Genomic DNA, 26,849 nt, shown 5'->3' with positions numbered 1-26,849 from the left:
TCAATCACTAATCTACTTTGTGTCTTTATGATTTTGCCTGTTCTGGGTATTTCATATACAGTATTATACAGAATTATACAATTTGTGATTGGTTTCTTCAGTATAATGTTTTCACAGTTCATGCATGTTGTGGTATGTATTAGAACTTTATTCCTTTTAATTTTGAAGAATACTGTGTGTATGCTGCTGCTGCTAAGTCGCTTCAGTCGTGTCCGACTCTGTGCAACCCCATAGACAGCAGCCCATCAGGCTCCCCGTCCCTGGGATTCTCCAGGCAAGAACACTGGAGTGGGTTGCCATTTCCTTCTCCAATGCATGAAACTGAAAAGTGAAAGTGAAGTCGCTCAGTCGCGCCTGCGTCTTAGCAGTCCCATGGACTGCAGCCCACCTGGCTCCTCCTCCATGGGATTTTCCAGGCAGGAGTACTGGAGTGGGGTGCCATTGCCTTCTCCTACTGTGTGTGTACATATCACATTTTATTCGTCCATTTATCTGTTGATGGACATTTGGGTTGTTTCCCCCCTTTTTGGTTATAAATAATGCTATGTACATTCATGCACAAGTTTCTCCATGAATGTGTGTTATATCTATTATATGTAGTCATAATTTATTTCTCTCATTATATATAATTAGGAGTGCAATTACTAGGTTTAACCATCTTTTAACCTTTCTCTGAGCAATTATTCTACTCTTGGGTTTTTAATTTCTATACTTTTTTTTTTCTCAAATGTTCTCCCTTTTAAAAAAAGATTAGCATTTTGTCATTTTATGGGTATACTATCTTCAGTTCAGTCGCTCAGTCGTGTCTGACTCTTTGCGACCCCATGAATTGCAGCATGCCAGGCCTCCCTGTCCATCACCAACTCCCAGAGTTTACTCAAACTCATGTCCATCGAGTTGGTGATGCCATCCAGCCATCTCATCCTCTGTTGTCCCCTTCTCCTCCTGCCCCCAATCCCTCCCAGCATCAGAGTCTTTTCCAATGAGTCAACTCTTCGCATGAGGTGGCCAAAGTATTGGAGTTTCAGCTTTAGCATCAGTCCTTCCAAAGAACACCTAGGACTGGTCTCCTTCAGGATGGACTGGTTGGATCTCCTTGCATTCCAGAGGACTCTCAAGAGACTTTTCCAACACCATAGTTCAAAAGCATCAATCCTTTAGGCACTCAGCTTTCTTCACAGTCCAACTCTCACATCCATACATGACCACTGGAAATACCATAGCCTTGACTAGATGGGCCTTTGTTGGCAAAGTAATGTCTCTGCTTTTGAATATGCTATCTAGGTTGGTCATAACTTTCCTTCCAAGGAGTAAACGTCTTTTAATTTCATGGCTGCAATCACCATCTGCAGTGATTTTGGAGCCCCCAAAAATAAAGTCTGCCACTGTTTCCCCATCTATTTCCCATGAAGTGTTGGGACCAGATGCCATGATCTTAGTTTTCTGAATGTTTTGCTTTAAGCCAACCTTTTCACTCTCCTCTTTCACTTTCATCAAGAGGCTTTTGAGTTCCTCTTCACTCTCTCCCATAAGGGTGGTGTCATCTGCATATCTGAGGTTATTGATTATTTCTGCCAGCAATCTTGATTCCAGCTTGTGCTTCTTCCAGCCCAGCCTTTCTCATGATATACTCTGCATAGAAGTTAAATAAGCAGGGTAACAATATACAGCCTTGACATACTCCTTTTCCTATGTTCCATGTCCAGTTCTAACTGTTGCTTCCTGACCTGCTGATAGGTTTCTCAAGAGGCATGTCAGGTGGTCTGGTATTCCCATCTCTTGAAGAATTTTCCACAGTTTATTGTGATGCACACAGTCAAAGGCTTTGGTGTAGTCAATAAAGCAGAAATAGATGTTTTTCTGGAATCTTGCTTTTTCCATGATCCAGCAGATGATGGCAATTTGATCTCTGGTTCCTCTGCCTTTTCTAAAACCAGCTTGAACATCAGGAAGTTCACGGTTCACGTATTGCTGAAGCCTGGCTTGGAGAATTTTGAGCATTACTTTACTAGCGTGTGAGATGAGTGCAGTTGTGCGGTAGTTTGAGCATTCTTTGGCATTGCCTTTCTTTGGGATTGGAATGAAAACTGACGTTTTCCAGTCCTGTGGCCACTGCTGAGTTTTCCAAATGCTATCTTATCTCCCTAATAACAGTAGTTTTTGAGACATTTTCTCCCTGTAATGATCACTATTTCTTCAAATACATTTTAGTTTTGTTGTGTGTTTCACTTTTGAATTAGAGGCTTTCCTCTAATTTAAGAGTGTGATGGTAAATACTTGATTGTCTGCCTCCTTTAAGAGTGAAATCCTAGAAAACAGATTAGAAGTTCTGAATTAGTGGTTGGTGCTTCTTGTTTCTGGTATTCACTGTAGTGTTATCTGTAGGGCCATTTCTGGGGTCTCCTAATGTCAGTATCTTGATTTATCTGGTCTTATTCAGGTTCCCTGTTGTCTGCCATTACTTTAGAAATCTATGATGAAAGAGGACTGGGGATGTTTAGAGACAGGGGCAGGTTCTATTCAGTGTAAATTTTCATTTAATTTCCCAATTTCCAGTATGGTACTTTCTGATAACTGTGTCCCCTGTCCTCCAGTTCAGGGATGTTACGTTTCACTCTCTCCAGGGAGGACAAGGCTCAGGGAGAGAGGATCTGGGGATTAAACTGCTTCTTAAATAGATTTCCAGCCAGTCAGTCAGTCCTGATTTTAGCTCTGCCCTCATCACCACTTCCGGAGTTACCTGGGCTGCTGCCAAGTCCTGAATCTTTTTTGGGGCATGGTGATTCTGAGGTGTAATTTGGGTTACATCTTAGCTTTCCCTACTGCTGTCTTAGGAATTCAGTTTTCACTAGTCCGCTGAATAGATGATCACTCTTCTAAAATTTTATTGTGGTTATCTTTTCTTCGTGTTCTTTTTCTTGAAAATTAATTTTTTTTTTAAATTGCTATACCGTTCCTTAGTGGGATTTTTGAAAGAAGTTAAAGTAAATGTGTGTATTAAATCCGTTGTTTTTATTTGGGAGCTCCGTACTTTTTCATTGTGTATCAAACTCCTTATGTTATTCTTAATGGCTCACCTTTGTACATCTGTTTTTTTTTTTTTTTTTCTGTACTTTGGTTACGGGAATCCAAGTCAACCTAATTTTGATGTTGTGAGATCTGTTTATTTGTGATAAAATCATTACTAATCAAGAGAAAACTGAGATAAAGGTAACTTCATGTATTTATTTCTTTTTTTCCTTAATATATTTGTTAATTGCGTAGCCTTTTTGATCCTTCACCAGGGTGTGAGGGCTGAGGAGAGGATTAGTAGAAAATAGTTTGATATTTAACACTTTCTTATTCTTGATACACATATAGATGATTTTATTAGTGGCTTTTAAACTGTGTGAGAGACCAGTTTTGACTGCTTGGATGCTATGGATTTAGGTCTGTATTGAGTCTAGACTGGTTGACTCATTGATGCAAATCCTGACAATTCTTCATTAGTCTTTATCCAGAGCTCTGAGGGGTTTTTTTGTTTTTTTTCCACTTAACTTTATTATTCTGACTAAGCCTTCAGAGATTATTAGGGGCAAGATACTAGATCCAGGAAGCCTTTTAAGAAATAAAGTTTATTGTTAGGCTGGTTAGCCCCTGAAATTTTACTTTGCTGACAAAAATTATACATATATTGAAAAAATTCTGTAAAAAATCACATAAATATTTACCTTGATAACTCTTAAAGCATATTCAGAATGGGGACAACTGCTTAATGGGTATGAGATTTCCCTTTGGAGTGATGAAGATGTTTTCAGAGTAGATAGAGGTGGTGGTTGCGCATTGTAAATGCTCATTTTGAGATGGTTATTTTTATATGAGTTTGACTTTCAAAAACAATTGTTACTTATAATTTTATTAGCAATGTCTTATCTATAAGCCTTTGTGAATTGACTTTTTATTAAAAAATACATAATTTCTTATAAAACGTGTGTAACATACAAATAAGTGAAACTAAGATCATCAGTTATCTCAAATGACTGCTTGTAACTTTTTAATGGTATTTATGTATTATTAATAACTTAAAAAACATGGAAATTATGTAAAAATGTGTAGACCACAATAAAATGTGTATTCATAAACTTCTTTAGAAAATGTTTCTATTTAATGTATAGCCTGCTTCTCTCTATATTTTTTTAATACTCATGTACAATTTTATGTAAGTTATAAAGTCTTCCATCGTGTTAGGTATATCGTAATTTTTAAATGAATCTCCTATCTGTAGATATTTAGGATATATCATATTGTTTCCTTTTCTAAATACTTTTAGTATTGAACAGCATTGTAGCTAAATCTCAGTGTATTTTCATCAAATAATTTCCTGGAAGTGGAATTATTTGACTAAGGAGTATATAAGGTTTCAAGGCTGTGTGTATTGTCAAATTGCCATTAGAAATGTTGAACCAATTTTATGCAGTCATGCTTGGGAGTATATGAGCAGATAAAATTTATTACTGTTTTTATAATCTGAAAGGGTAAACAGTAAGACCAAACATTGAAATATCAGAAGTTAATGAATGCACAGAATGTTTGGCAACATACTTTGATTCCTCATTCTCTTAAAAATCATAGGAAGTGAATGCCTTATCAGCTATGTCTAGAGCTTTACAGCATTTATGTTGAGCAAAACAACACCCTAAATGTAAATTCTTACATAAAAACATTAAACTTTGAGTTAAATTTTTTAAAGATGTTACTTACATAAAATGAGACTGCCATTTTAAGTGTATAGTTTGATGAATTTTGGTAGTTGTATACAAATGTATAACCATTATCGCCATCGAAGTATGGAGCAGTTTCCTCACCCTAAAAGCTTCTTTATAATCCTTTACGATTGATCCCTCCTCACCCACCCTCCCCCACTTCTACCCTGGGCAGCCAGTCATCTGCCTTCTGTCACTACAGTTTTATCTTTTCAAGAATGTCTTAAAATTGGAATGATAAGTGTATGATGTTTTGTGTTTGAGTTTTTTAGCCTAGCTAATTTTTGAGGTTCATTCACATTCTGGCACGTATTAGTATTTTAATCCTTTTTATTGTTGAGTACTATTCTGTGATATGGATACTTATTCACCTCTCAGTGAACATTTGGGTTGCTTGCAGTTTTTGGATGTTTGATACTGCTGTGAACATTTGCGTACACATCTTTGTGTGGACTTAGGATTTTATTTATTTTGGGTTAATATGTACAAATACAATTTCTGGATCATATCGTAACACTAATGTACGTTTAGCTTTGTAAGATAGAACCGAACTGTCTTCCTGCGTGGTGGTAGCTTTTGCATTGCCACCAGCAGTTTATGACAGTTGTAGTTGTTCCGCATCCTTACCAACAGGATGTCATCTTACTGCTAAGCCTTCACCTTCCACACTGGTGTGTAGTGGTATCTGTTGACTAATGTGATTATCGTAAACTTTGAATTTTAACATTTGCTTTGTGAGTGCCAGCACGTTTTGAAATAGTGGGACATGAAATAAGAATAGGCATACCTCATTTCATTGTGCTTTGCAGGTAATTTGTTTTTTACAGATAGAAGATTTGTGGCAATCCAGAATTGTCAGTCGATGTTTAGCATTAAAAATTTTTTTTAATTAAGATATGAACATCTTTTAAAGACACAGTGCTATTGCACACTTAGACTCCATAGTTTAAACATTTACGTACACTGAGAAACCTAGAAACTTGTGTGACTTGCTTTATCATGGTGATCTGGAACTGAACCTGCAGTATCTCTGAGTTATGCCTATACGTATTCCCACTTTGTGAGAACTGAAGTGGACTGTGTAGGCTTATGTTCATGTGATTCTTATGTAATTAACAGTCCATCATACAGTGTATGACATGATTTTAGTAGTGAGATGCAGTCAATTTAAGTGTTTTTCTACCTACTTGAATACTTCTAGGTTTTTGTTTGGATCGTGCTTATTGTAGATCAGTGATTCTCAAGAAAAGCATTAAACATTGACTTGTGTTGATGAAAAAAAGACTGATGATTATGACTTGTATTTCTGAAGTTATGGCCCTGGAGTTTAAAATTCTTGTGTAATTGATTTAGAAATTTTAGAATTGAAGGACTAGATATAAAAGAAATACGATTATGAAAAAATGATTATTTGTCTGTTTTTGTTCTTTAGGATATCTTCATTCCATCTCCAAGTTTGGAAGAACGATCAAATGATGAGAAGAAGGGTAGGGAGTTGCATAGTTCAACTTTGACTGTTGAGTGTTCTAAAGCTTCAGAGACTGAACCAAAGAATTCCACTGAGGATCTTGGACTTTCTTTGACAGGGGATTCTTGTAAGTTAATGCTTTCTACAAGTGAGTATAGCCAGTCCCCAAAGATGGAGAGCTTGAGTTCTCACAGGCTTGATGAAGATGGAGAGAACACACAGATTGAGGATACTGAACCCATGTCTCCTGTTCTCAATTCTAAACTTGTTCCTGCTGAAAATGATAGTATCCTGCTTGATCCTGCACAAGAGGGCCAAGTAGAACTGAATCAGAATGATGACAAAGCAAAGGGGGACAACATAGGAACCAGGGTTGACATTAGTATTTTATCTGCCGCTTGCAAAGGCAGAGAAGAACCTGTAGCGGAAGACGTTTGTATTGATCTCACTTGTGATTCAGGCAGTCAGGCAGTTCCCTCTCCAGCTACTCGATCTGAGGCACTCTCAAGTGTGTTGGATCAGGAGGAAGCTATAGAAATTAAAGAACATCATCCAGAGGAGGGGTCTTCAGGGTCTGAGGTGGAAGAAATCCCTGAGACTCCTTGTGAAAGTCAAGGAGAGGAGCCCAAAGAAGAAAATATGGAGAGTGTCACATTGCATCTTTCTCTGACTGAAACGCAGTCTCAAGGGCTGGGTCTTCGGAAGGAAGTCCCCAAACAAGAATGCCAGGAAGCTATGGAAGTTGAAACCAGTGTGATAAGTATTGATTCTCCCCAGAAGCTTCCAGTACTTGAACAGGAATTGGAACATAAGGATCAGGAAGCATGGGAAGAAGCTACTTCAGAGGACTCGAGTGTTGTCATTGTAGATGTGAAGGAACCATCTCCCAGAGTTGATGTCTCTTCTGAACCTTTAGAGGGAGTGGAGAAATGCTCAGATTCTCAGTCGTGGGAGGATGATGCTCCAGAAATAGAACCATGTGCTGAGAATAGAGTAGATATCCAAGAAGAAAAGAGTGCAGAGTGTGAAGGAGATCGGAAATCAGTGACTGCAGAAAAAGAATCTGTAGAGGCAGACTCTCCACAGCCTCCTTTGACTTTAGTGAGAGCAGATGGTACTCTAGGACCTGAGCAGGAAATGCAGCAGACCCAACCACAAGAGAGAACCGATAGCACATTAAGGGAAGACTCAAAAGTGGCTAATGCAGAGCACGTGGACTCAGGTGTAGAGGCCCAGCAACTGGAGAAAGCCTCTGCCCAGGCTTCACAAAGCTTCTGTGAAAGCTCTAGTGGTGAGTGTGATTGTAAACTGTTCTGTGTTTCCAACCAAAAAGTATGATTTGGAATGGAAGGTAGGCGAGAACTGCATACTTGTTACATCAGGGCTGAAAATGAATTTGGATTTATGTTTGTGAGCAGCCAATAATTAAAATATGGGTTTTTTTCTTTTATAGCTTTAATTATTTGTGGAATCAGATCATTTGAAGTTTTTATCAGCTTTAGAACTCAGGTGTAATTAGCATGGATTTTCTAAGTATTTAGAAAATTGTACCAATCTGGTATTTTCTACTTAAGTCTCAGCCTTGCTCCATGTTTTTATATTTGGACAGTGGCCTTGAAGTACAGGGACCTTTTTTGATTACGTTACGCAGTTAAATCATGTTCAAAAAAAGTGTGGTGGTCTCTTCCTTACGGATATTCAGTTTCTAACAGCGGTTCAACGTATATACATCTTAAACCTTTAACTGGGAAAGTTTTAGTTTGTGTGCTTTATTTTATTTTTTTTTAAGTTTCATTTATTTTTGGCTGTGCTTGGTCTTTGTTGCTTTGCTGGGCTTTATGTAGTTGTGGTGAGCAGGCTTCTCATTGTGGTGGCTTCTCTTGTTGCAAAGCACTGGTTCTAGGTTGCTTGGGTTTCAGTAGTTTTGGCTCGTGGGCTCAATAGTTGTGTTGCACGGGCCTAGTTGCTCCGCAGCATGTGGAATCTTCCCAGACCAGGGATTGAACCCGTGTCCTCTGCATTGGCAGGCAGATTCTTAACCACTGGACCACCAGGGAAGTCCCTTTATCTATTTTATACAGTCCAGAAAGAGAATAATAGCTTATTTCTGAAATATGTCTAGAATATCATGTCTGACATTAGCTGAAAAGAATTCAAACTTTCTGAATGCCCAAAGTCAGTATAATTTAAAAACAAAACAAACCAAAAGACCAAAATACAGACTTAAGAAAGCAAGTTTCTAAAGATAATGGAAATGAGAAGCAATGTTTAGGTAGCATCATGGCTATTAGTATGGGTGATGATACCTTTTCCTGGTTCTAGTTTATACCTCTTGTCTAGGAGTGATTGTTAGTACTTTTTTCATCTCAAAATTGCTCCCTTTCATTAGATTTGATGCTCTTTTTTTTTTTTTTTTCCTTTTTAGAACAAGAAATGAAAAGTAGCTGAAAGGAGGTTAAGGGGTGTTGGGTTCAGTCTCTCTTTCCTAAAGTCCTGTGCCTAGTTAATGATTGAAGTGGGACTAGAACCTCGGTCTCCTGATTCCTAAGTCTGTGCTTTTACCTCCTGTAAAAACCGTATGATATGTGCTTCGTTGCTCAGTCGTGTCCAACTCTGAGACCCCATGAACTGGAGCCTGCCAGCCTCCTCTTGTCCATGGGGATTCTCCAGGCAAGAATACTGGAGTGGGTTGTCATTTTCTCCTCTAGAGGAATCTTCCCAACCCAGGGATGTAACCCAGGTCTCCCGCATTGCAGGCAACTTGTTCACCATCTGAGCCACCAGGGAAGCCCCAAACTGTATTATACCGTTTCTCTAATTCTGCTGAGTTATGGCAAAGAACTATCTGAATGACCTAGTATTCTACATTATTAAAGACTTTTATAGTTTAATTTTATCTGAGTACTGTTATCAATCTAAGTCACGTTTTTTAGGAAAGGTGCTTTAGTTGTACAGAAAGAATTGTGGATTGGGGAAAGAGGGAGACTTCAGGCAGGCAAAGTAATCGATAGGCTCTTGTGATAATCCGGAAATGAGGCTTTGAAGACCAGATAATGGCACTGCTACCCATATAAGCCAATATCTATTAGGTTGTAGTGATGCACTGGATCAGTAGTGCTAAGATAACTTTTCATAAATGATATTCTGTAATTAATGCTTGCATATTACATTCGCATATTGTGGTTTGTCATGTAGAAGGCTCTACTTAAAGATTTTATACAGATTTTCAAAAGTCTGAATGGTTAATCATAATGTGAAGGATAGTTCCTGTCAAGAGAGAGAACAGATGGTTGTACTGGGAATGAACATTCTGTAAAATAGTCTTCAGAGTGTATGACGCTTTGTGAGGTGTATTTGTTTTTTAATTTCTATATCTTTAAGTTCTTTAGTAATTTGAAGGACTTAACTTTTTAAAGAGTTGCCAGAGAATGAATACTTACCTACCAGCCCATTTCATTTTGCTATAACTATGGTGGAATTCTTTGCCAGTTAGATGGGACGTTGAGACTTTCCACTCTGCTCTTCACAGTTTCTTAAGCAGCACATGTGAACTTTTCATCCTTGTGGGAACCTGTGATACAGAGCTAGTTGGTTAGAAGCCTGGACTGCTGATTGGTGTCTGAAGTGGGGGCAATCTTGTGGACCTGAGCCTTTAATTTGTGGGATTTGATGCTATCTCTGTGTTTCCCTGTTGGCACAGATGGTAAAGAATCTGCCTGCAATGCAGAAGACCTGGCTTGGATTCCTGGGTCGGGAAGATCCCCTGGAGAAGGGAATGGCTACCCACTCCAGCATTCTTCCCTGGAGAATTCCATGTGTAGAAGCCTGGTGGGCCATAGCCCATGGGGTTGCAAAGAGTCAGACACAACTGAGTGACTAACACTAACTGGGTAGACAGTGTCAGAATTACCTTTGTACAGCACCCACTAAATGTCCCCTGGGAATCAGAGAATTGCTTGGTGATCTGGAAAGGACATTAGACAAATAATTTTCATAAGGAATAGTGACTGGGTAAGCCATATTATAGTTATTCTGAGCCATTCCAGGAAACTAAGTATAACTTTTCACATGCCAGATTTAAGAACAGCAGTTTGGCATAATTCTTTTTTTCTCCCAAACTTAGTCATTTTATTAAAAGAGATAATTAGGAATTCAAAAAATGTGATTTTGGCCATTTGCTAATTCTGATTAGAAATTTGGAATGGAGACCTAGTTAAAAAATAAAGTTTTGTTTCTAGACAAATGTTCGTTAATGACCAATATATCTACAATGGGAATGCTCATACATGTGAGATTTACCATTGCACTGCTATGGCCTAGAACTGGTTAGTACTGCTGAATTGTGAAACCTGTATATTTCTTGTAGAACCAATGAGTATTTTGAAGTCCTTTTAGCTCATGAAATCCTTTGTCTGCTCTTTGAGTAGATTGTAAATTACAAGTATTAACATCAGACTTTAACATAGAGAAATCCTACAGGCTGCTAAAGCTTGTAAGTGAACTCCTTGAGATAACATTACACAAGATTAAGATGTCTAGATTTGAAACTATCCAGCTTACTTACTGTCTTGGGGCTCAGATGTGTCTGTGCTCCTTGTGACCCCATGTTCCTCAGGACCTCCGAGCTTTTGGGCTTCCTCTGTTTGCCTGTTCCCTAGTTGTCTGCTTTGTGTCAGTTCTGTTGATGAGCAGAGAGAACAGTAGGACGTTGGTTGAGAGGCCTGATGTGGGAGGGGGGTTGGGAATGAGGCAGAATTGGGGAGCAAAGGAAAAGAGTAATTGGGATATTTCTTGCAGTTCTCCTCACTTTTGCCTTTCGTGTACTTACGTTTTGATTTCCTTTTTGTTTATCATCGGTTTTTTTTTTTGTTTGTTTGTTTCTTGCTTTCTCCAGAAACTCCATTTCATTTTACTTTGCCTAAAGAAGGTGATATTATTCCACCATTGACTGGTGCAACTCCACCTCTTATTGGGCACCTAAAATTGGAGCCCAAGAGACACAGTACTCCTATTGGTGAGTGATTAAATGTAATGATGTTTAAAGCAGAATTTCTGAGATACCATTCTGTACGCCAGTGATTCTTTTATATCTGAGGAGTTGGGCCTGCCTGATGAGATTGATTTTTGTCTTAGGAAGAATAAGATTATGGTGTCTGATTCCATGAGTTAACTCCCAGGAAATGTGAGCAGTGATGAGAGGAAGGAAAGGATACAGTGAAGGAAGGAAGGAAGAATATCTATGAGGGTTTTATTCTGTTACTTGCAAGGGCATAGTATCTGAGTGTTAAACAGTGGTTTAGAGGTGTTTTATAAGGAAGGGAAAGCAGGTAGGGTAGAAATACTGTTTACTTAGGACCCTGGCTAATCAGTCTGCTGCTGCTTGACAGGGCAAGAAAATTGAGATCCTCCTTCCCTGAAGCAGCTAGTAGTCTTCTACATTAACCTGTTTGTTTTCTCTAGTCAGTGCTGGGAGGTAACAGTCATGCCGTCTGGAGTCTCCTGCTACCTATGCCTGATGCTGGCAGATGTGGGTTGGCTGAGGGCTCATGCAGCATCCTTTGTCCAGATGCAGAAGTGGAACTGAATCCTGTTGCTCTTCTTAAGACCAGGTGTCAGTACTAGTGCGTAGTTGTTGATACTTGTGACAGGATCTGTCCTAGGAATCCTCTTCAGTCCTGCAGAGCTGTGGAGCCAAACAGACAAACTGATGACTTTGAATTGTTATTTTTCATGTTTGTATTTTAGTGTTCTTTCTTTCTTCCCCCTGCCTCCCTTCTTTCAGGTATTAGCAACTATCCAGAAAGCACCATAACAACCAGTGATGTCATGTCAGAAAGCATGGTGGAGACCAACGATCCCATACCTGGGAATGAAAAAGGAGATTCTGGGGCTGCCCCAGAAATGGGTGATCAGTTGTGTCTGAGAATGAAATTGGTCAGTCCTGAGACTGAGGCAAGTGAAGAGTCTTTGCAGTTTAGCCTGGAAAGTAAGTTTTAATTTATGTTAATCTTGGGTAACTAGTGGCTCCAGATCTTCTGTAATTATTTTTTTTCTTCTGGTTTTAATGATTGAAACTTCTGGAAATGTTATTTGTAAAGTCTTATTCTCATGAATTTTAATTCTTTGTTTTTGCTAGTCACTGTCATGTTACTGAAGATGCTCCATTTTATAATCTCTATGGTACTGCTTGTATCTCTGTATTAAACTTGTGTCTATATAAAGTAATTGGTTTTCATAGTCAGAAATGTTTGAGTTCAGAAGTCACTAGAAAATGTAGGATTGTGGATTCAGGTTGTAGGTTTAAGTTGACTTTCCCACATTAATTGCAAGTTGTTTGGTATGGCTGCAATACAGAGAAGGTGCAAGGGAATGGCTGCAAAGTCAGGACTGGATTCTGGAAGGCCTTTTACATCATGCTGAAAAGCTGAAGAATTTTAAGCCAGGGAGTAATACGGTCAGATTTGCTTCTTTTAAAGGATCAGTTGATTGTTTGAAAAATCTGTGCATCATTCCTTTCCTTGCCCATTTTCTGTTCTGCTGCCTGGCAAATGCAGTCTTTAACCAGGAAGTGGGATCATTAGTAGTGGTTCAGAGATGAGGGGATGAATTTGAGAGATAAATAGCAGAATAGAGGGGATCTTGGGACCAGTTAAATATGGAAATAATACAAGAAAAAATATAGAATGACTTTACATCCACATTTTGTTTTCATGATAGCACTCTGTAGTAGATCTTATTTCCATTTTGTTGATGAGAAAACTGAGACTAAGAGAGGTTTTAAACCTACTGTTACAGTAATTGGTAAGAGGTGGAGCAGGAGTTTCAATCAGATCCATCTGACTCTAAATGGGATTTAATGGAGTTAGGAGAGGAAAAAGTTTTATCAAGGAGATTGTAAAGGAATATTACTCTAGATAAGGAGAATATTCCTTATCTTAGATAAGAAATATTCCTAGATAAGAGGGCTAGGAGAGTATAAAGCCGTGGAAGCCTGTGAGGAGGAGAGTTAAAATGTCACATGCCGAAGTGAGGTCTAGAAAGATATATCTGGAAATGTACATTAGACTTGGCAGTTAGGATTCATTGGGTGACTCTAGAAAGAACTATTTCAGTACAGTGGTTGGGTGGGACCTGTCCTGACAGTAATTGAGGAGTAAAGGGGAGGAGAAGAGGCAGCAAATGTATTCTACTTTTGAGAAGTTGAGGTAAGAAAGGAAGGGAAAATAACAGCAAGTTAGAGGGGAATATAGAACTGAAGGAGGTTTGTTTTTTTTTTCAGGCTGAGGGATACCTAAGGAGGTTTAGAGATTGAAAGGAAATCTCCAAAGGGGAAATGGGTTAAAAATGAGATTCTTGAGAGAGAGAGATGAAAGGGGAGTTTTCAAAGACTGCAGATAGAGTGGGTGGACCTGATAAGAACTCTGATTCTATGAGATTGAAGAAAAGAAATTTTAGCTATGTATTTTGAGTTCTTCTTATATGCCACATATATATGCCATACATGTACAGCTCATTAAAGCTGATAACAAACCTGTAAAGTAGATCCTGTTGTTATCCTCATTTTATAGGTAAGGAAACTGAGGCACAGAAAGGTTGAGCTTGTTCCCTAGAGTCACACAGCTAGTAAATGAAGTAGCCTGAATTCAAAGTAGTTCCAAGAACCAGAAGTCTGGTTCTGAATTAGAGTGCAGTTCTGCTTCTCAGTGCTTATTGATTTGAAAATTTAGAACCTCAGTAGAAATAAAGTATAACATTTTCATCATTATTGTCATCTTCTCTGAAATCAGATAGGACTTAGTAAGAGAGTACACGATAGCTTTGATTCTTTAGATTTGAAGTTAAAATTGGGAAGACCTTAAATGGAGCTAAATGTTAAAGATGACCGTATTAGTAAATTTTACTACCTTTCCTGATAATCAGGTACCATACTAATAGTTTTCCCCATTTTATCCTCACAACAAACCTATGAGGGTTGGTCGTGTAGCTTGTGGGGTATTCGTTTCCAGACCAGGGGTTGAACCCCAGTCCACAGCAGTGGAAGTGCAGTCTTAACCACTAGACCCCCAGGGAGTCCCTGGGTTGGTCCTATTTTGAGGAAACTGACTCAAAATGCAGTTTATCCCCAGCTTGGACTGCTAAGTGCTGGAGCCAGGGCCTGAGCCAGGTTTCTGTTGCAGAGCCAGGCCTCTGACCACCAAGCTTCAGCTGCCTCCTTGACGAACTGTTCAAATTATATTGGGTTATGACTGTTTTAGAAATGTTTTAAAGTATTTATTATTTTTTCTAAGGCTAGAATTAATGGTAAATGAACACATTTTAATCCTGTGGCATTGCTTTGAGAACATGGAATTCTTTTCAGTATGACCTTTAATTTTTTACTACAGGTTCTTTCTTATTTTTCAAATATCTGTCCCAAAAGCTCTTTGGAAAGAATTTGAGTATCTTCTGTGTGTGGGTTCTCTTAACACTATTTAAAATTTGTGCAATTTTCCTGCATAATTACTAAAGTTTTTTCTTTTTAAAAACATTTTATTGAAGTAGAGATGAATTACAATGTTGTGTTAGTTTCACATTTATAAACTTTCTCAGAAGTTTCTTTAAATTTGTTTTGAAATTTTTAAATAGAATTTTTTTTTTACTACATGATTTTTTTACTTAGAAGAGGTAATTCAGAAATTTCATTTTCGTTTTTAAATCTTCTTAGTAATTCATTATATTGTATTTCTGGAGAAGCTGAGTAGTCTTCTGTAGGGAGTTTGAAAGAAAATCAGTGGAAGTGAGAAAGACATGTCATTAAATTTTAAGAAATCTTTTCATGTTCACTTTTTATTCTTACTCATTTCCTTTTTATTATTTGTTGCAAATACTAGTAGATCAGGTTTTTATTTTTATGATTTTTTTCAATGTCATAGTGAAAAGAGGCCTTCAATAGCTTCAGAAATTCAAGCATTATTTTAGAGTATCATTGGGGCTGAACAGGTTTTTAAGAGGTCTTAAGGTGTGATACTGAGTTCTGTTTCTCTTTCCTTTCTTTTGTTTTTATTCAGAGCCAGCAGCTGGTGAAAGGAAAAATGGATCTACTGCTGTTGCTGAGGCTGTTGCCAGGTAACCAGAGCTGGTTGCTATTTAGAGGAGTTTAATATACAAAGCCACTGGTAATGAGGGCAAGATAATTTATCAAGAAAGGAAAAAAATTTGAAACAAAACTTGAGCGTAAACCATGTAGCAGTGTGTTGAATCTAACCGTAGGCTTTCTTATTAATACTTTAATAAAGCTTTGGCTATATTTAGAACTAAGATATTTAATGGTGTTTCCCTTTCGTCCTTTCGTTCATGTGAGAGTGCCTTTTTTCTTTGGTGAGGAAACAGGAAGCTAACAGAGGTAGCCATAGACCTTATTCTTCCTGAGGTCTGCCCTCGCCAGCCCAAGCCTCAGGCCGTGTTCTTTTCTGGTGCCAAATTAGCTACCGTCCTGTTGTTTTCGCTTTGTCACGGATGCTGTCATAGTTTGAATATGACCCCATCCTGAGGCTCTGGTGGTAAGCTTTGCCATCTGGTGGCCGTGAGAATAGAATTGTTTCATTGGTTTCTTGTGTGAGTCATCCAGTATGAAAATACCAGCAGTGGTTGTTGAAGTATAGGTGAGGATTCTTAAATCAGTCTAGACACGTGCTATAAATAAGTAAAGCAGTCTAGGTGCAAGAGCGTGAAATGTTGACGACGATGGCCAACCGATCGTGTGTCTCGTTTTAAAGGAGGGTAGCCCGTATTCATTTCCAGCCAGTCATTACCATGCAGACTTACTGTTGCGAAATCTTTAAATTTGTAAAGAGAAAATATAAATTTTTAAAAATAAAATTTCCTGCTTGGTGGGTCATCTAAAACTGTTGTTGACTAAGTTGTCTTTGGACTAAATTTGATCCTCAGTTGTAAGTGATCCATCTGAATCCTTTGATTTGTGTCAATCTTTGTATAGAGAGAGTAATTATTTTCTGGTATTTTACATATTTAATTTGAAAGATAAGTACCTTTGACTCCTTATTAGTTGAAGACTCTTTAATGTTGTGTTGAAGAAAATAGAGTTTATACTTGATCTTTCAGTTTTAACAAAATTGTTAAAATCCAGCACAACTTGTTATCACTTTGTACATGTACTTGTTAAGAGGGAACAGTATATGCTGCTGAAACTTTCTGGACCCTTTGGGTGGAATGTAGGGATGGAAAAATAGAGAAAAGCCTGAGGCAGAGGGTTGGATTGGAGGATCACAGAATGAGAGTCACTGATACTGTTCTGAAGCAAATTTTATATAGGAGAATCCAGATTTTAAGAATCTTTGACTTTACCACTGGGTTCACCATAGGTAATCGTTTAAAGTAAGCTCTGTTCCTTTCAATTCAGTCGTTCAATTGTGTCCGACTCTTTGCGACCCCATGGGACTGCAGCACGCCAGGCTTCCCTGCCCATCAACTCCCAGAGCTTGCTCAAACTCATGTCCATCAAGTCGGTGATGGACTCTGTTAGAGTATTTTAAATGCTATCTCTGTGTTTAGGTGAAGCAGTACCACTCTGTTTTTAAGTGTTGTCTGTAGCTGGACACTGTTCAGATTACTTGCTTCCATCTTGTCTCTCTCTCACATTTCATTATTGAAGATTTCATGAATATACAGAAGTAAAGAGAATAGTATCATGAACTGCCATGAATTCATCACCCAGGGTCAAAAATTAACAACTTACAGCTAGTCTTGATTCATTTATAAATGCTTCCCACACTCTCCACTCCACTTGATTTTTTTAAAGCTAATTCTAGCATTGTATCATTTTTATCTTTAAATATTTCAATGCTGTCTCTAAAAGATAAGAAATCTTTAATTTCAACTTAACCACAGTACTACTATCATGCTTTTAAAATTGCCATTGATTCCTAATGTCATCAAATATTTGGTATTCAGATTTTTCATATTCAGAGAAAGAATTTTATTCTCTCTGTACCTAAAAGGATAATTTTCAGAGGTACTTTTCCTTTCACAGTTAACACAGTGTATTGCTTTAATTTATTTCTTAGTTCCCAGAAGACCATGTCTGTGTTTAGCTGTGTCTGTGAAGCCGGGCAAGAGGATGAGGCTCGAAATCAGAATTCCTCCTCTGCACCCATCAGGCGAGCATTATTTTCATAGCGTCTTTTGGGCTATATGGATTCACAAAATGATTGGTAACAAAATCTAGAATATACTGCTACTGTTTTGTGAACTTGAGCTTACTGTTTTATTTGAGGGACTGTGACATATTCTAGGTAGATTTATAAATGAGATGTAATGAAAAGTTTTATTAAATATTTCATAAATAGATTTTTGTCTTTATCTGCTAGTTTTATCAATTTAAAATTATTCAGTCTTCATAACTTATAAAAATATATCATCCTGAATTTCTAAGATTCTCTTTTACTTAGTTTTGAACATGTTTACTTTTAACAGAATTTTTATTTTCCATTAGTTTCCCATACAGCAAAATGGGATGTTTGACAGCTCAAATTTAAAGTTTATCAGGCTTGATGCAATTAAAGTTTTCCAATAATTTCTTTACTCCATTATCTCTTAGACCAGCTATGAAGCTTGGAAAAATTTTTTGAGTTACAAAGTATTTCTTCTGTATTAGAAAAGTATCTTGTTTGGAATATGTGGTTCTTATATTTAGTGTAGGAGAAATAAGTAATGGCAGTGGAATAAGTTTGTATCTTCATTAGGAATCTTATATCTCTAGAATTCAGTAATTTGTAATTAGGGACTAGAATAATGTATTGTCATCAGCTATATTCTTAATAGCGTTATTTGTAACTTTTTTTTTTTTGGCTGTTTGTAACCTGCCGGGCGGTCTTAGTTCTCCAACCAGAGATTGAACCTAGACTCTTGGCACTCGAGTCCTAATTCCCTGCAACATAATTTCTGTGTTCCTTATTGGTAGAAATATTGAAGAGAAGCACATCAGTGCTTTTACTAAACATTCTGATGATTACATGTGAACTTGTTGGTATTCTTGGGAATCAGATAGTCCAGATCACATCCTTTGTTGTGATCACATCCTTTGTTGTATCAGGAAACTAAAGTACCACCTTGTATGTTTTCAAAAGTAGTGTGGTCTTGGCCCAGCAATTAGGAAACTTATTGATTGCATTGTATTGCCTTCCTGTTTTATTAGATGGTTTATAATAGAATAGGATGCTGATGATTGTTGTTTAACCTTGATGGAAGAAGGGCCTGAGAATTCAGGTGATCTTGATTCCAGGTCCCCTCCGGCAGACCTACCTACGCTCAGAACAGAATGGTTAAATGTTTATTAAATATGGAGGTTAATTCTTCCATATTTCACTTTGGATGAATTTTACCCAGGCTTTTTCTGCTAAAATTCGCTATTTTTTTGGCATCAGTTTCCAAACCTAACATATAGTGACCAGAGTAGAATTGTGTAGCCTAATCTAATGAAGAAAAGGAAGTGTGGTCCTTCTTAAAATTATTGAGTTTCTTTTGTCTGTCTCTTTTCTGGTGCTAAAATTTCCTTCTTCAGTGTTTTGTGGGATATATACATCTTTGTGATAGATGTTTCTTGGAGGAAAGTTTGATTTGCACATTTTTTATTTGATGCTAACACAAGAAAGAAGTAGCAAAAATCTGATATTTGACTGGAATCTGCTGAATGTTGCTGCTGTTGCAATGAGATACCTTTAGTCTTTAGAGAGATAGGAATTGTTCTGATTAACAGTTTTGGGGGAAAAGGCAGCCTGTTATTTTTCAAATTAGGAATTAAAATGTCAAAAATAAAATGAAGCTTTGTTTTAAAACTGAAATTATATTCAGAAGTTATGCCCTAAATAGTTTCTGAGGGAAAATGGTTTTTCCAGTAGTCATGTATGGATATGAGAGTTGGACTATAAAGAAAGCTGAGTGCTTAAAAAAAAAAAAAAAAGAAAGCTGAGTGCTGAAGAATTGATGCTTTTGAAGTGTGGTGTTGGAGAAGACTCTTGAGAGTCCCTTGGACTGCAAGGAGATCCAACCAGTCCATCCTAAAGGAGATCAGTCCTGGGTGTTCATTGGTAGGACTGATGTTGAAGCTGAAACTCCAGTACTTTGGCCACCTGATGCAAAGAACTGACTCATTTGTAAAGACCCTGATGCTGGGAAAGATTGAGGGCAGGAGGAGAAGGGCACGACAGAGGATGAGATGGTTGGATGGCATCACCGACTCAATGGACATGGCTTTGGGTGGACTCCGGGAGTTGGTGATGGACAGGGAGGCCTGGTGTGCTACAGTTCATGGGGTTGCAAAGAGTCGGACATGACTGAGCGACTGAACTGAACTGAGGTAAAATGTCTAGGCTTGTTTAAGGGTGGGAACAATAGAATTCTTAAAATGGTAAATCAAATCCTGTCCCTTCTAGCTTTTGGCTCACTTTTATTATTGCTTAGGTGTTGATACGTTAGATGTCTTAAAGATTCAAATGTGTATTCGGTCCATGCTTTGTCTTATGCAACCAATACTGATTGAGCATCTGCTGTGTATCTAGCACTCTGCTAAGTAATTTGTATGTGTGATCACTTATAAACCAGATTGGTGTTACTCATCAGTCTTCTGGTGATTTTACTCTTACCTGTTCTTCACGGGGCCGTATATCCTCATTCAGTTGAGGTTCCTGACAGATAGGACCCAAGCTCTTAACAACCAATTGCATTGAATATACCAGGCTCTCTGGCCAGAACTCTCTTGTAAACCCTGCTTTGGTCTCCTGTTGTGGTAAGCTGTGCTATACAAGATAGAAACCTCAGAAATGTCTCCTTTTTCCTTTCTTCTCCAAGATGCAGAGCATGCCCTAAAGAACTCTTCATGCTTCCTTTTTCTGTCTTCCCAGGTCTCTTCAGCTTCTTAGGGTGAGAGCTCCTCCCAAGTTGGAGACAGCTTTTTCTGTCTAGATGGCCAGCTCTGTCTTTCTGTGGCCAACCACTTAACAGCAGCAAGATACATAGTTTCTAGACCGTTCGTCACCCTGAATTTATCTTCTGGGTATATCTCAGTTTATGCTTTGTCAGACATGGCAGCCTGAAACATTCCAGATGTCTTTCCATGATTAGTTCAGAATGGATTCTTTTTGTCTTTGTGCTGGCGGTGGATCTTTCCAACCCAAAGATTGAACCCAGGTCTCCTGCATTGCAACCGGATTCTTACTGTCTGAGCCACGAGGAAAGCCCTTAATCTGGTGTATGTGCTCGCACGTATGCGTGCGTGTGTGCGTATGGTCTTTGTTGCTGCTCACGGGCTCTCTAGTTGCGGTCAGCAGGGGCTACGCTTACGTGTGTGGGCTGCTTATTGCAGTGGCTTCTCTAGTTGTGGAGCATGGGCTCTAGGTGCCCAGGCTTCAGTAGTTGTGGCTCATGGGCTTAGTTGCTGCACAGCATGTGGGATCTTTGTGGACCAGGAATAGAACCTGTGTCCACTGCATTGCAGGGGGATTCTTTACCACTGAGCCACCAGGGAAGCCTGTGGTTACTGTATATTTAATGCAATCTAAAAATACATTAGTATGTAGTTTTTCATGGTACAGTAACTCACTGAACTTGTGATTTATTTATTGTTTTTTGATTTTAAATTTATGTTTTAATTGAAGGATACTGCTTTACAGAATTGTGTTAGTTTCTGCCTAACATCAACTTGAATCAGCCATAGGTATACATATGTCCCCTCCCTTCCATCTCCCTCCCCATCCCACCCCTCTAGGTTGTTACAGAGCCCCAGTTTGAGTTCCCTGAGTCATACAGCAAATTCCATTGGCTATCTGTTTTACATATGGTAATGAAAGTTTCCGTGTTGCTGCCTCTGTACATCCCATCCTCTCCTTCCTCCCCCCACCCCGTGTCCGTAAGTCTCTTCTCTATGTCTGTGTCTCCACTGCTGCCCTGCAAATAATTTCATCAGTACCACCTTTCTGGATTCCACATATATGCATTAATATACAATATTTATTTTTCTCTTTCTGACTTAACTCACTCTGTATAATAGGCTCTAGGTTCATCATACTCAAATGTGTTCTTAGAACTGACTCAAATGTGTTCCTTTTTATGGCTGACTAATATTCCATTGTATGTACGTATCACAGCCTCTGTATCGGTTCATCTGTCATTGGGCATCTAGGTTGCTTCCATGTTCTAGCTATTGGAAATAGTGCTGCAGTGAACATTGGGGTGCACGTTTCTTTTTCAGTTTTGGCTTCCTCAGGGTGTATGCCTAGTAGTAGGATTGCTGGGTCCATATGGTAGTTTTATTCCTAATTTTCTAAGGAATCTCCACACTGTTCTCCATAGTGGCTGTGTCAATTTACATTCCCACCAACAGTGCAAGAGGGTTCCCATTTCTCCGTCTCTAGCATTTGTTGTTTGTAGATTTTTTGATGTTGGCCATTCTGACTGGTGTAAGGTGATATCTCATTGTAGTTTTGATTTGCATTTCTCTAGTAATGAATAATGTTTAGCATCTTTTCAGGTGTTTATTAGCCATCTGTATGTCTTCTTTGGAGAAATGTCTGCTTAGGTCTTTTTCCTACTTTTTGATTGGGTTGTTTGGTTTTTTGATATGATAAGATTGGGTTTCTTTTCCTAAAATTATTAGTCAAGAGGGTAATGAACAGTATCTAGAATGCTGGGAGTCATTTAAGGAATGTTAGAACCATCAATAAAGCCAAATGAGACGTCTTAACCTACTTGATCTCTTTTAAAGTAGATCCCTAAATTGCCCTCATTGTCTATGGCTTCAATAATGGTTTACATCTTTTGTTGACCTTATTTTCCTGTGTCAGGTTTCAGAGTTCGTAGCTAATGGAGTGGAGAAATTTTGTGGCTATTTTACTGTCATAGTGGACTAATCCTGTGTACCATTATTTTTTCACAGGAATGAAATTATGATGAGAAATCTTGTAAGGTGATACACCTGGTCACCTTATTTTCACCCATCCCTACATTTCTCAGATCATGAAATTATGGTTTCCCCCTTGACAGACACACACACTTACTTGATAGGTTTTTTTGTTTTTTTTTTAAAACACGGTTTCTTTATGTGCTTCATTTACAGGGGAAACTTGCTCCATTTTCCGAGTACTCAAGACGACGAGGAGAAGGGAAAGTTCGAAGGTGACCAAGGGACCAGGCAGAGTCAACAGCCCACGAAGCCCAGTAGTCCTGTCAAAGAGCCTGCTGCTCCTATTTCCCAGCAGATGGCCACACAGGAGCCATCCAGTCCTCAAGGGGAAGCAATGGAGATAGATACGCCAGAAGGCCAGAAAGGAGCATGGAGTACCAGTCAGGAGAAACCTAGTAAGGCCTTGATCGAAAGGCCCAGCCAAAATAACGTAGGGATCCAGACTATAGAACATTCCCTGTGGGTCCCAGAAACTGTTTCAGCAGCAACTCAGACTGTACAGAATGTGTGTGAACAAGGGACCAGTACAGTGGACCAGAACTCTGGAAGACAAGACGCCACAGTTCAGACGGAGAAGGGGACTGGTGAGAGAGCAGTCAGTGCTCCTGGGGATGATACAGAGTCGCTCCACAGCCAGGTGAGAGCGCACGTAGGGTACCTCAGGGGCCCTGTTCTCACCTTTCTGGATTCCCAGAGGATTTAAGTTGTGCTGCTTCTACTTAACAATAATTCTTGACCGTTTTATACAGACCAGTGGTTAAAAGACAAAAACGGTTTATCCAGGATAAGAGACAGGGTGGTGGAAATTATGAGTAGCTATAGCCAAAGACTATTCCTGCAGTCTTTGGTGCTAGAGTTTGTCAAGTAGGTCTTTACGGGATGAGAAAGCCGGGAGTGTAGTTTGGGTCCTGTGGTATTTTTCTACATTCAGTCTTCTGCCATTTTTCATTCTCCTTTATAACCATCAGAGCCAGTTGCTTCTCCCCCAAGTTGATTTCACTGTGGTTCCCGGAAGGAGTAGAAGAAGTGTGAAGGATAGTGTATCACAGTATTGGAAACAGCAGTAACAGGGAAAGTTCCCAGGTAACCAGGGACTGCAGAAAGCAGCTAAGAGTACATACAGTGGGAGCAAAAGTTTTGGGGCTGATGAATGTGAGACTGCAGGAACAGGTTTTTAGAAATAGAGTAGGGGTGTGTAGGAACTCGTGAAAATTGAGGGGGTAAGTTCATAAAATTTCATTAGTAACCATGGTTAAATTGCCTTTTCAGTAGAGCATCATCACTTGAAATCTGCCTAGGAAAGCTTTACTAGTGAGGTACCTCTCATTTGAATGGTCCAGGTTGTTTGTTTTATAAAAATAATATAGTTCCTATTTATTGAACACCTACAGTATATCAGCACTGTGCTCAAGACAACCCATGAGGTTGGTATTGTTATTCCCATTTCACAGGTAAAGAAACCAAGCTGAAGAGAGGTTAAGTAACTTGCCCAAGATTTTGCCATCAGTAGGTGGCAGAACTGGAATTTGAACTCAGCATATCTGACTTCAGAAGCGGTATTCTTTTCATTATGCTATGTTGCTTTTCTATTTTTTAATCATAGCTTGTGTAGTCTTGTTCTGTTTATCCGTGCCTCTCCAAAAATTCTGTTTATATTAGCCTTTTATACTAACACTCTGAGACCTAAGACCTTATCAATTCATACAGATTCAAAATAACATAGCCTTTTGGAGCTGTAGCACATCAGAGCCTATTTTGCAGCTATTTATTTTACCCTTAAAGTGCTTATATTCTGCCACATAATAATTTGGTTTCTCTGCCTTTATAACCAGGGTTAAAACTTGTATCTTAAAGACAGCAATCACATGAGTGCCACTAGACTGTGTCTTTCTTTACTTCCTCAGATTCTCCCTCTGTCAGCTAGGGAAATAATTCCTGCTCCTGTGTCGTGACAGTGAGGAGCCAGTGAGGGAGCCAGAACGTTAGTTAAGGCCCAGGCTTTGGAGTCAGACGTCATCTAGATGTCTTGAAAGTTGAATGAGATGAAGTTTGCAAAGCCCTTAGTGCTGGCTGTGGCACACAGTAAATGCTCAGTATATAGCTGCTGCTACAACCTATTGATTATTGTTTTAAATACCACTACTGCAGCTGTTAGCAACACAACCATTACTTACGCTATACTACTGCTATGTCATGCAGCGTGAAACAGCACATTTAAAAGCTTGTTCCTCCTGCCAAGGAAAGAAAAGTGCTCGAAAGTGTGAATAGTGAATGGGTACAGAGTTTCAGTTGGGAAAGATAAAAAGTTATGGAGAAATGGATACAGTGATGTTTGTGAAAGTGTGAATGTACATAATGCTACAAACTGTCTATTTAAAAGTGGTTAAAGTCAGTAATTTTTATATTAAGTATATTTTACCACAATAAAAAAATATAGATGATGGGTACTGTAACAGAAATTGGGATTGGTATGCCATCTTTTGAAGAGTGATTAGAAAATGATAAGGCTGTATGGACATCTTCTGAATGTTGGTGCTTTTTTTATCTCCTGCAGTCTGGGTGGGATTCAGGTCAGTCTCAGAGAAAAGCATAGGCAGCCTACCTTTGACATTCCTTAAATTTCCATTTGCGTGTCAGGTGGGCCTGGAGCCAGGTTTTCTGTGAAGTGAAAGTGTGGCTTTATTTTCATTTTATCTTCCCTTAATTATAACAAGATCCTCAAGTTACGTATCTTTACAGAAACTTTTCAGAATATTATTTGAAGAGAGTAAGCATAACTTTCTTTTTATCCGCCTTCTTTCCCTTCTCTTCTGTCTTACTGTATCAGACATGTTTATTTAGGTATTTCTCTTGATGTGATCATTTACCTGGCTGTTGTAATGGAAGACTACAGGGAGGCTTTTGGCTGCATTTTAAGGATATACGTAAAGCACACCAAAAGCTTTTAGACTTCTGTGATCCAGGGTCTAATCACCGTGTGTGCAGCTAGCAGGTCCAGGCTGCTGTGGTTCTTATGCAGGGGCACCCTGGTGACTGGTGTGTGACAGACCAGTACCTTCACCATTCATTAACCAGAGTTGTTTGTATGGACAGAATTATTTTAAGGAATTGGTTGAGTAAGTTTCCATGCACTTTATTTGTATAATTTTCATAGATATTTCACCCTAACATGAAGTTGGACTGGGAATTCTTCAGGTAAATTACTTTAGGTAAAATATTGCCACACTGCAATGAAAAACCAGGCTCGCCCTTATGTGGTGGTGCATATAACTCTCCTGAAAGACACTTGATGCTGACACTGACCTTGACACTGATTGCAGAAAGTAGTATCAGTCTACTGTAGGGGAAATCAGGTGGGAGAAAAAAGCATGCATTTCCTTTCACAGTTATAGAGCTGTGGGGCAGAAGGGGTGGGGTTGTGGATGTGGATAAATGTGATACAGATGTTATGAGAAAACATGTATGTAATAGTTGTCATAAAAATGTAGGGTCTCATTTAAACTATGTAGCTGACTATTCTTTATGATACAACTAGATACAAAATCCTAATTTGCTAATGTCCTCTATTTGTGGACACTAGCTCAACTCTTTAGTTACAGTCTATTATTTGGAATACATTAAATATTTCATACTTAATTCTAGGAGAAATCAATGTGTCTTGCTCCAGGAATAAATATACCATAGTTTTCACTTACTAATGCAGGAAAAACAGACTACACTGAGATTTTCAGATCTTATTCTGTTTTATATAAAGTTCTAAAGAATGCGTTCCTTTTATTTGAAGACCTCTTGCAAGTGTAAATTGTATGCTGATAAGTCAGCAACAGAATCAGAAGGATTACAATCTCTAACGTGCTTTTAGGGGATCAAAATTTCACTAAAAAATCCTAGATATAAGTGCTAGATGTTATGATTTTGATTTAGACTGAAATAGGTTTTTAGGTGAAACCGATATAAACTCCTCTCACTAGACAGCTGGCCCATGTCTAGTGTTAGCCATAAGTGAATAGAAACAGAGCAGCTGGAAAATCCCATCACACGAGATTCATGGACCCTCTGAACAGTGCTCGTCGTGAAGAAGTTGACTTGTGAGTCTGCCAGTTTGCCGTGAGACTCAGGCCTGTGCTCTCTGTTTTCTGTCGTAGGGGGAGGAAGAGTTTGATATGCCTCAGCCCCCGCACGGCCACGTCTTGCATCGCCACATGAGAACAATCCGTGAGGTCCGCACACTTGTCACTCGTGTCATCACAGACGTGTATTACGTGGATGGAACAGAAGTAGAAAGAAAAGTAACTGAGGTAATACATACTTGGGTCTATGTGGCAGATTTCTTTCAATAGAAAAATTACCTGGTTTTCCGCCTCCATCCCTCTTCCCTGTGTAGCTAGCTGCTAATGCTTCGTTTTCCTTCCTCTCCTGTGAAAAAGATATAAGAACTGGGTTAGAGTTCTGTTTTTCCCAACCATGGGTTTGCTGTCTGATCTTTGGTCAGTCATTTAACCAGTCCCATTATGCTTTCCATATGTATAGAGAACAAAGTGGTAAATCTGTCATGTATAAAGATTTTATGTGTTACTTTTAATCCTTGAAACTAATGAAGTTTAGAATCTCCTGCTTAGCAGCATGTATTTTCTCATTGTTTCTTACTGTTTTCTCACGTTACCATTTTTTACTCATTGATCTT

The 26,849-nt window shown here is 38.7% G+C and overlaps 1 protein-coding gene across 1 annotated transcript in view; it reads left to right on the top strand.

The window, feature by feature from the left end:
• TP53BP1 (tumor protein p53 binding protein 1) overlaps positions 1–26,849 on the top strand; it is a 67,814-nt gene that overhangs the window by 19,415 nt on the left and 21,550 nt on the right. The window contains 7 exon segments of the mRNA NM_001206397.3: positions 6,175–7,501; positions 11,105–11,224; positions 11,993–12,196; positions 15,258–15,315; positions 17,274–17,366; positions 22,319–22,802; positions 26,311–26,463. Of these exon segments, the coding sequence (NP_001193326.2) occupies positions 6,175–7,501; positions 11,105–11,224; positions 11,993–12,196; positions 15,258–15,315; positions 17,274–17,366; positions 22,319–22,802; positions 26,311–26,463 (2,439 nt within the window).

This window comes from Bos taurus, chromosome 21 (genome assembly GCF_002263795.3).
Source record: "Bos taurus isolate L1 Dominette 01449 registration number 42190680 breed Hereford chromosome 21, ARS-UCD2.0, whole genome shotgun sequence".
NCBI lineage: Eukaryota > Metazoa > Chordata > Mammalia > Artiodactyla > Bovidae > Bos > Bos taurus.
The sequence above is the reverse complement of the archived record's forward strand: the minus strand, read 5'-3'. Positions and strand labels throughout refer to the sequence as shown.